The following is a 10617-nucleotide window of genomic DNA, read 5'->3' on the forward strand; positions in this document are numbered from 1 at the left end:
AGAATGAGCCAATTTATCCTGATTCTAACTTTCGGTTTTCCTCGCTATTTTAATTTGTCATTCATGATAATATTTAGAAATTACAAATATAAACATAATATAGTTTTGGAAATTAATATTCTAATAAATAGAAAAATTACATGCAATTTTAATAAATAAAACATAATATATATTTAGAAACAATGTTTTCACAGCACAACATAAATTATATAATATATTTAAATAAGTATATATTTTTAAATTAACAATCTTTGAATATGCAAAAGATTAACATATAAAAATATAGCGAACAAATAAAAAGACATAAATATTACAATCAAAAACTTAATTCATTGTTTCGTTAAAATCTGTTAATTAGCTCATCAAATTGCAGCATTTGTTACGAAGCAAGTAACGACGATTAGTGGTTTATTTTTATTTGCACTCCTTTGTCATTCAACTCATATACTTTCAATTCATCATTGTCGTCATCGTCGTCAATATAATCAATATCTCGCGGAGAATCTATAATATGTTGACGCTGATGAGAGCGATGCTTCTTCTTTTCATTTTTTTGTGGAAATTGTATGATTACGACATAAGGTTTGTCATCGTCAAATGTATCTGCTGAATCCTCATGATGCGGTGCATATCTATATAATAATTAAAGTAAGATCGAAAAGAACAATAAATCAAAACTTATTAATCGAATTTTATTAAATAAAAATAAATTTTTTAAAAATAAATATATAACAAGTTTTTACCTGTTATAGTCTGGTTCGTAAGAGTGATATTTAGGCGGTTGTTTTTTTGTGGAATGATAGTGTTTCCGGGGTTTTGGAAGCGGATGCCATCGTGGTGGTCGCCATGGATGGCGATTGTAAAATTTATATGGTCTTATAATTTTATAGGTTTCACTAAATTCCACGAATTCCAATATTAAGGCAAAAAGTACAATAATCAAAGATAGCTGGAAATTATTATTCATCAAATATAATTAACATCAATTTTTGCAATCGAAATTGTTTATTCTTTTTAATATACATTATATTCCTTTTAGTATTAATTAATTAACTTACCTGCATTTTCATATACAATGTGGAATATTCCTTTAATTAATACGAATGAATGCCCCAATGCACTTAATCCACTTTAATTAAATTAATGATTAAATGTTATGCATAGTTAATTTATGTATGTACTGAAACGGAATGACATTTCCTAGAGATTCTTTTTATCATCTTTTTTTTACTAACTGATATTTGTTAATTTATCATTTTTTCTAAAATAATTATTTTTTTTTAATTCCTACTTTAATCACTTTAATAACTTTACAAGCAAAAGTTTCATACCACACATTTGAAAAATGTACGATTTAAAATATAATAATAAAATATAACTTATTAAATATCACCAACAATAATGTTCGTCGATTTTAAATAACTATTAATATATTTTGTCAATTCGTGTTTTTTCTCGAAAAGAAATACGCATTAACCCTTGTAAGTTTTGAATAAAGAGAACTGTTCACGTGTCGCCGGATAAAACTAGAATGGACCGAAATGAGACCGATAACTCGAAAGTCTTAAATGGGCAACTTTCTTTTATATATTCCCTTCCATTTCTTCTATATCGCCTAAGGTAATATATGCATAATGGTTTATACATATCATCGTAACACTCAGATCAAATTTATTGTAAGTTCTTTTAATAAAGCAAAATTGCTAAAAAAGAAAATAGATTTTTAAAATGTGTTTTTTTCTCAAATAAACAAATAAATAAAATAAGAAATTAATTGAAATTGTGTATTATATATACCAAATGGCATATAATTTAATATTGAAAAATCAATGATAATGTCGATATAATAATTCGATAAAAGATTATATTCAAGCAAACAAGTTATATTGCATATTACATATATGTGATTTATGTTGCATTAGTTATTTTCTCAATTTGTAGAATATTAATATTGCTTGTAAATACATCTGCGAGAGATGATCAAATCGTACAAAAATTCTGGATAAAAACAGTTTCTCTTTAGAAAAATATAGCTACCAGTTAAAAATTTTTTTATAAAAAGTTTTAAAAATTTTTATAAATTTAATACATAGTACAAAAAGCTTTTAAAAATTGCAAAATTATGTCTATTTTTCGTCAATATGTATATAAATCGTAGTTTAAAATACATTTTTATATATTTATAGAATGTATTATTTTGTTAAAACGTCACACTTTTCTAGGAAAGTGATAGTGTCGTCGAAAAGAGACGTCGAAAAGTAGTTATAGCTGATGAGCCATGAAACTAGCAGAGAGAAAAGTGAATGAGGACGTCTATAAAAGCACTTTCGAGACACTTTCAAACGTATGGTACATGTATGTATGTTTACTTTCGAAGTGTTTCTTTAGAAAGGGAGTGCTCATTGTTGTTAAAGCTATTGGTCTCCTGTCTATTTCGTCAGTCTAGTCATCGAGAATCTGTTTTCGAGTTTTCTTGAGTACTTTCTATTTTTAATTATACAAGAGAATATTTTGCGTCGTACATAATCACCATGATTAAATTCAAGGACACGTTTTTATGGATTTTTATTCAACTCTTGAAAGAGTTCGGGAAGTAACTATAACATTACAGGATGTATTGTTATAATTACACTCGTAATTAGCACAGATTCGTGAATTTATATCATAAAAGTATAACTCGTACATTTCATTACTGCGTGTTATTGTTCTTGTTATTTTGCGCCAAATAATAATTACAATTGCTATTAAAGTTTATAATAAAAAGTTTACAAGATTGCTTACTTAAATAACAGTTATCTATAATTAATCTTAAACAAAGTACGTCATTTTTAGAAAATACGTCGTCGAGTCTAATTTATAAAAAGCATTGTGGAGAAACATTTAAATAAGTGTATAATTAAGTATATTAAAATTAACAGTGCATATTTTAACTAAAGTTTGCTTTCTTCTTATCATACAGAATATCTACTTTCGCTTTATCTTTATGATTAAATATAATATACTTAGCGCTTCAAAGAATGCACGAATATTATAATTCACATGTATTTAAATCTTCTCAGCACTTTTGGTAGTAAATACGTATTTAAAAATTTCTATATTATAAAGAATTAAAAAATTTTCGAAACCATTGCAAAGATATTAAAAAAAAATCTTAATTAATGTTTGTTGTAAATATAAATTTTCAGCTTATAAAAATTCTTATTTAATTATAAAAATATATCTAAAAAGAGTATGAAAAAATACAAGATATCAAAGTGAAAATGGTAATGATAGAAAAATGTCCGGAATAAAAAACAGGGAATTATGACTTAGTTCTAATTGACACTGCTTATCATTCTAATAATATACATAATCGCTACGATAATTATAGCAGTCAGTCATTACTAATAATATTATTAGTAGATTTTACTTCAACGACACTTGAATACTTTCTATAAGCAATAATCGCGTCGCCACATTAAAGTCACAGATCATACTCACTTACTCTCTCCTCTTTTTTCAACTGAAATTAAATATATAAACAATTAGATAACATTCATATCCCTATCATCCTTATCACATGCATCTCTTTTATTCATCGCGTCTATTTCTAGGAAATATCTAGACTATGATAAAATTTGCCAACTTATTTTCTTTTAATAATTTAAGCTATTTCTCTTTCGACAATGTTTACAAAAAACAATTAAATATAATATTTAGATTCTATTCAGACTTAATTAAATTATAGGAAATGTTATAATTTAACGAAAACGGTATTACACTAGAATTAATTTCTCCCAAGAATTATACATTCGTCTCTTGGGGCTCAGTACAATCAGTGGGCTTGATCTCTAGCCACCAGTCGTTGGGATAATGATACTTTTGTAATTCTATTCCTTCTCGTGGCACCGGCATCAGTCGGTTGCCAAATTGTTTCGCCGGTAAGGGCGGTATTACTAATTGCGGTGGAAAACACTGTAGACTCGGCGAGAACTCGCAATCCGGAGGCAAGACCCTTCTGGTCCAGCCGACCCTTCTCACCATCTGTGTCTGCAAGTGTTTTATAAGTAACTAAATCTTTCCGCAAGTGTGTTGTAACAACTCTTTCTACGATAGATATCTTTTTTCTCTTCTTTTAAATAATTTAAAAAAAAATTATCCCTTAAACCAAATCTTATAAGAGATTTGATCTGAATGAGATTAAATTTATGAACTTCGTAAATCTAAAATTAGGATGGATTTGGCAAGTTAATGGCTTGCTGGAGGCTTCAGGAATTCTGGATCATAAATCTTACAAATAAGGAGCAATAAAATGTCTATCACGTTTATAGATAAATGCATTGCCAAAAGCTATCTTTGTTTGTCCTAAATATATAAAGTGTATAAGAATCGCGGATATTTCTTAGATCTTGCATAGGAATATAAAGGCAATAGAGAGCGCATAAAGTATCAAACTGGCATTGGTGCCACATAAAGCAACTTTACTAAATACCTCTCGACATAAAAGCAAGCAAGAGTCATTAAAGTTACAGCCGGTGATTACAGTGACGATAAAATAGGTTTTAGTATGAAATTAATCAAATAATATTAACCAAACAATAAAATGCCAATAACAAAACAATAAAATGACAATGAATGGATCTAAATGTCAAGCGGATATTAATGAAACAAATGTATTCATCTTCAATTCTAATCTTTAATTTTAGCTAAGAATATATCTTTTTGCATCTTTAAAAGATTGAGTCGTTTATTTAAATCTCAATTTAATGTATATATAATTTTTATTAATATATAATTTATTTTAAATATCTTTTTTCATGCAAAAAGAAAACGCTTCTTACCACTGCGTCTTCCTCGAAAACAACCACTTCGACTTTGGGTGCATCTTCGCCGACCTCGTGCTCCTGTATCCTGTAAATTCCCGCTGCATGAAGATAGGTTGCACTCAGACCGTCCTCTCGAAAGGCCTTCGTGATCAAGACATCGTCGCGGAGAGTATCCACCAAGCATAGCTCCACTTTGCGAGCCCACGGCAATGCACGGCCTATGCGAACTTGACCCCAAAGGCCGCCCAGGCAGAGAAAGTGAACGATGCCCAACTTAGAGAGAACCAAATGAGCCCTGGTAAAATTACATAAAGCCATATTTGCATATGTTCAAACAAATTTTTTTAATTTTAATATTTTATAATTATAAAATTTTCTTTTCTAAGATTTTTAATTGAATATTTTAATGTTTGATATAACATTAATAGTTGCAAGCTATATCTATTACATGGAGATATATATCTTTTAATGTACATTTAATACAAAACTAATTGAGAATAAAATTTTATTAAATATATGTACTGTTGCAATTATTTATCTCTAGTATTTATGATCGAAACAAAGAGTATGAATTCTCCAGACATTTTGCGTATTTCTTATAGTTTTCATTTTTTTTTTTTTCAGGTCTTCTCTCTCTGAGTATCATAAATATGGACCTGTAAGCGAGATCATGTAATTTCTCGGTAAATTCTTCGGGCACGCTACACGGCTGCTGTGGAATCTCTTGCCGACTGAGGTTATACCAGAAGAGCACGACCATTAAAAAGAACGCTGCTAGAGCTCGCATAGGAGTGATGCGAAAGCGTCTCCGTGGGCAGAGACTCATGCTGATATCCTGAAAATCAGAAAATGTCTAATGATTTCAATCGAAAGCATTATCGAATATCTTACAGATCAATCTAAATAGCTACATGTAGTACATAGCTCTATGTAACTAAATTTGAAATCTCAGACATTTAACTTATCGAAAAAATCGATAAGAAAAGTATATCAACACTTTTAGATAGATCTGTAGATTCTTGAAAGAGAGAGAGAGTTTATTTATTAAATTTTTTTTTAACTCTTCAAACATTTCTAAGATACTCATATTCTTGGATATATAATTACATTCTATATTTTTAGATTTTTATACATCCTTGATAATTTTTAAACTTGAAAACCCTGATTCAGTTTAAATTTTAACATTTTTTATTTTTAAGATTATTGAATTTTTAGATTATCTTTTCCTCTTCTTAAATTTCAAAATACTTTTAAACATCTTGATTGTGTGTGTGTGTGTGTGAGAGAGAGATGTAACAATTCAATTACTTATCCATCGACCAATTTCTTTGCCACAGATCGATGTAAATGTAAAAAAAATTACACTTAATACACACGATCTGTGAAGAACATGCGTGACATCACAACAATACGTCTTCCAGACAACAACTCGTCTCACTCGCAACATTGAACACACAGAACGAACCACAAAGAGCCCTACAACGCTCGACCTACGTACTCGCGATGTGCGACGTAGTCATGACCCACGTGTGATCAGACTTCCTTGAATTTCCCCTTTATTTTTTTCTCACCCTCCGCGACGAAAATCGCTTTCTCGTGAAAACTCCGACACTCGACCTTTGACATGTTCAACGCGGCAACGTTGCAGGCTATTGATTTTTCTGCTCTACCGACAGTTTCCTCAGAGATGTCCTCATGTCAAGATGAAGAGGTGAGGAAAATAAGAAGTAAATTATTTTATAAATCAATAAAATATTTGCCTTTTAATTTAATCGTTTCTACAACTCTGTTATAATATCTATATTTTTAATTCTATATTCTCAACTGTTAAACTGAAGGGAGAAGTTATTTGTAAAAATTTTGCAATATTGATTTTTCTATTCTATCAATAAATTCTGCCAAAAGCATATTTTCTTTTGTATAAAACTATTAATAATTTTATTAATTAGAAAATAAAAGATTAGTAAATCTTTTCAGCTTTTTTAAATATTTATTATAAATTCTAGTAATTGAACAACATTTATCACACTACTAATCTTAAAAAAAATTTAATGTGTTTGGCAACATTTACAGAATACCATCTAATAAACTTTACAGATTTCTACGTTATAGACAGATTACACATGAGATATTGATCTTTAGAATATAATACGCTATCCGTATTAATGATAAAATGTTAGCATTTGTCGCCTTATTCTTAATTTTAAAAAAATATTTATTTTTTATGATCTAACAAATATTAATTTCTTGTCATAATGGAAGATTCATAAGAGTCCACATTTATATATACAAGAGAAGCAATCCTATGTTGGTACTAATTCTCATATCGATTTGTGACATAGAAGTAAACCTAGTTGTAGATGTAATCGGTTGTCAGTAATAATCGGGCTGTTCACATGTTGCAAAAATATTTCAAAAGATAGAGAGACCTACCTAGGATGTATTTAATTATGTAAAAATAAAATTGTAAAAATAAAATTGAAATTCTACTATATATTTTTTTTCTATATTGCAATCATATCAAGTTTCTTGCTTCCAATACTGTGATATCATTGATTACATAAAAAAAAAATGATTACAAACTTTTTAATTAATTATGCAGCATTAATGACCTTTCCAATTTCTCTATCACACAGACATTCTTACTTGTCAAAGAATTTTATTTAAGAAAAATTTCGATATCTTCAATAAGTGTGTGTGCTTGCGGTTTCCGCTAAAAATAGATATCACTCTTAGTTTTAATTTAAAATTAAAATAAGCTAATAAAAGCTTAATTTAAAATTTATATTATTAAATTGAAAATACAGATAAGTAATTGTATGATACGAAAAAATGTACATAAGTCAACGTTAATGACGATATTAAATTGACGGAATAATATGCAACATTATTAACAATTCTTGTAAAATCTGCAAATTTTATATTGAAATTTTGCAAAGTTTATATTAAATATTGCAAAATTATCATCATTCTTGATAATGATATCATAAGGCGAAATTTTTATGAGAAACATATAATAAGAACTTGGACATATTTTGTGCGCACTGAATCTTTAGGAAAGATTATTTTCGAAAATGTTCAAGGATTATTTTGCTTGAATTCGAGTAAGTCCAAATCAAAAAAGGGACATGTAGATTATGAAAAGGGCGGCAGATAAACGAGCGACGGAAGCGAGACGTGAAATTAACAAGCAAAAATAAAACGTTTCCTCGATAATCTCGGTTGCTCGCAGAATTCCTGACCGGAGTACGCGCTTCTCTCCGTTTCTCGCTCTATTTACTTTTTCTCAGAGCTGAATGAGTTATCGTGTCGGAGAACCCCCTGGGTTATCCTAATGAGCAGAAACGCCAATAAGCCAGCGCGTCTTCGGTCCTCGGCAGAGGGATGGTGAGTTCTTACGTCTTATTTTTAAACGGAGTGCCTGTTGACGAATTTGCGGACGCGCGTCGCAAATGGAACACTAACAATATCTTTGTCTGTCTCTTCTAAGAATATTTAAATAAGATGCCTCAAATCAATGATATTTTTTTTAAGATATAATATTGATATTTGTAAAAATGTGAATTTTGATAGGTAAATCAATTAGAAAACAACAGGATTATTTTAGTTTCCATAATAGTTGAAAAATTAAATAAAACAATAAAAATATATAAAATTTTTCGAAATACGCTGCAATTTTTATTATTAATATTATTACAGAAAATGACTTATTTAAAAAGAATAAAGGATAAATAAAAGAAAATTTTCTTTACGATTCACCGTATATAGCGCCGTATATTCTGTACTTTATGTCTATGTTTCACGAATAAATCTCAAGGTTCGAAAATATTATCACGGTATCACGAGCAATTACGTCAAGGCGGACATTAATTTTCCGCTACCGGGGTCGGCAACATGCGAGCTCTCTCCGGAATAAAGGAGTCTCGATCGGGCGAGGCTGGGGAAGGAGAAGGAGAATGGATACGAGAAAAAGGAGGAGGATGCGCCAAAAGAGAAAAATTGCGCTCGATGTCGTGGAAACGGGCGAAGCCCGTAAAACAAACGGTCGCGCCTCTCTCTTTCTCCGCTTCTAATTCTGTCTTGTCCTCCCGGCCACTCTCTTTCATCGTATATTTTCGTAGCGCGTGTCACCTAAATCTAAGTGCCTTATCTACGCGCTCTTCGAACGTCAAATCTTGAGGCCCGTCGTCGGACCACGTGTCTCATCATTCTTAAAAAAGTGTATAAATATTAGGATAAATATAAACGCACGCTAGATAAGAGCAATAAAGTGAATTAGAAACTCATTAGATTTATTTGAAAAAATAAAATAAATCCATAGATCAAGTAAGAATGATGCTCCCATTGCGTTAATTCCAAAGACAATCGTGTGTACATATGTATACATATATATATAAACATATTCATTGTTTTGTGCTACATTTTTAATAACCTCTACATAATTTATTTATGCAAAATTTAAATTCTTTATACAAAAATTAAAAATAAATGAAATAAAATATATATATTTGTATAAATATATTGTATAAATATGTACTCACCTAAGTAAACTATTGCTTCTTAATGTAAGCAAAATAAAATTTTTTAAGTAGTAATTTTGCATGAAACGCAAGACTGACTGTCATAAATTTTTTAGAATATATTTAAACAGATGCGAACCATATTAATATTGCGTTGACACCGCACTGATACTATACACTGAACTGATACGATTAATTTTAAGAAATTCAAGAAATAGAATTTGCCGCATGAATTTATTTCGTATTTCGTTAAATATTTCGTAACGACAACACTAACACTGTGCGCGCGACCTTTGTTTTGTGCGATGTATTATGTGTATCATAATACATGACTATCATAGTGTATATATTTACAAGGCTGTGGCCTTGTTATCATTTGCACGGGCGAGAAGGTAGCGTCGTGATGTGCTCCGTGTGTTGCCGTATTCTTATCGAAATACAGACGTGATTAATATTTATTACGAATAGATTATCAGCTCGCGCGATAATTAACTTTTGCTGTTAACGACTAAATATATCGAAGCGATAGCTATTTATATAAATAAATAAATAAATAAATATATATTATATATATATATATATATATATATATATATATATATATATAATGTCAAAACAATTTTTATTTTGCGCAGTCGATATATATTTCCAATAGCAATCGAGGCGATAGAAGATCGTGAATATATATGTTATATTGCAATATTTTCAGACGATATTATCTCTATAAATATATTTTGGAGTCGAATATTTTTGTCTCGCATTGTGAATTTTTTGTTTATTTATAACACTTAATACTAAAATTATCGTATCTTCTTGATAGGTTTTTGGGTTGTTCTCTCGTTGAAATGTAATAAAGTACATACAATATAAATTCACGTGTGATTAACGTTGAGTTGATGCACGAGAGTGCCGTGCAAAGTTTACGCGTGTGTTTTCGCGAGTGAGTGTTAAAAACAACAAAGGCTGAAAAAATGAGAGAGGAAGAGAAATCCCAGATTGACAACGGAGCAATCGCGCAAAGGTGAGTAATTTATACATTTAATTTATAATTTATTTAATAAATTAATTTGTTATCTGTGCAATAAATCACTTGGTTATGATCCACGATAATGATCCATCATTAGCATTATTGTGAGATAAAAAAATACATATAAAAAATATTCTCAACTTCAATTATTAAGATACTTAAAATATTTTTTATTTTATAAAATATTTTTGGTTATTAATATTTTTATATAGAAATATTGGCGAGCATTATTTGAAATGCGTAATTATTTATATTATTTAAATAA

At 29.3% G+C, this 10617-nt stretch overlaps 2 protein-coding genes across 7 annotated transcripts; both read right to left on the minus strand.

The window, feature by feature from the left end:
• Window positions 1-10: 10 nt before the first annotated feature.
• Window positions 11-1484, minus strand: LOC126849541 (uncharacterized). The gene is made up of 3 exons (XM_050591484.1): window positions 1059-1484; window positions 744-949; window positions 11-632 (listed from the first exon to the last, which is right to left on the minus strand). The coding sequence occupies exons 1-3, from the start codon at window positions 1068-1070 to the stop codon at window positions 401-403; spliced, it is 450 nt and encodes a 149-aa protein (XP_050447441.1). The 5' UTR covers window positions 1071-1484; the 3' UTR covers window positions 11-400.
• A 1051-nt stretch (window positions 1485-2535) lies between these two features.
• LOC126849538 (uncharacterized) lies at window positions 2536-9584 on the minus strand. 6 transcript variants are annotated; one of them, XM_050591477.1, is made up of 5 exons: window positions 9465-9584; window positions 5462-5640; window positions 4821-5100; window positions 3760-4029; window positions 2536-3502 (listed from the first exon to the last, which is right to left on the minus strand). In XM_050591477.1, the coding sequence occupies exons 1-4, from the start codon at window positions 9465-9467 to the stop codon at window positions 3784-3786; spliced, it is 708 nt and encodes a 235-aa protein (XP_050447434.1). In that variant the 5' UTR covers window positions 9468-9584; the 3' UTR covers window positions 2536-3502; window positions 3760-3783. The 6 variants fall into 6 exon arrangements, with proteins under 6 accessions (XP_050447434.1, XP_050447433.1, XP_050447435.1 ...); XM_050591476.1 differs by having other exon boundaries at window positions 2536-4029; XM_050591478.1 differs by lacking the exon at window positions 9465-9584 and adding an exon at window positions 6304-6469 and having other exon boundaries at window positions 2536-4029.
• Between the last annotated feature and the right edge of the window lie 1033 nt (window positions 9585-10617).

Source organism: Cataglyphis hispanica, chromosome 5, assembly GCF_021464435.1.
Source record: "Cataglyphis hispanica isolate Lineage 1 chromosome 5, ULB_Chis1_1.0, whole genome shotgun sequence".
Lineage (NCBI taxonomy): Eukaryota > Metazoa > Arthropoda > Insecta > Hymenoptera > Formicidae > Cataglyphis > Cataglyphis hispanica.

Coding starts and splice junctions, on each gene's coding strand:
- LOC126849541 (XM_050591484.1), bottom strand. Junction 633..743: donor TACGAACCAGACTATAACAG/GTAAAAACTTGT, acceptor ATTATTATATAG/ATATGCACCGCATCATGAGG.
- LOC126849538 (XM_050591477.1), bottom strand. Junction 5,101..5,461: donor TTACATGATCTCGCTTACAG/GTCCATATTTAT, acceptor TAATTTTACCAG/GGCTCATTTGGTTCTCTCTA. Junction 4,030..4,820: donor TTTTCGAGGAAGACGCAGTG/GTAAGAAGCGTT, acceptor AAACACTTGCAG/ACACAGATGGTGAGAAGGGT.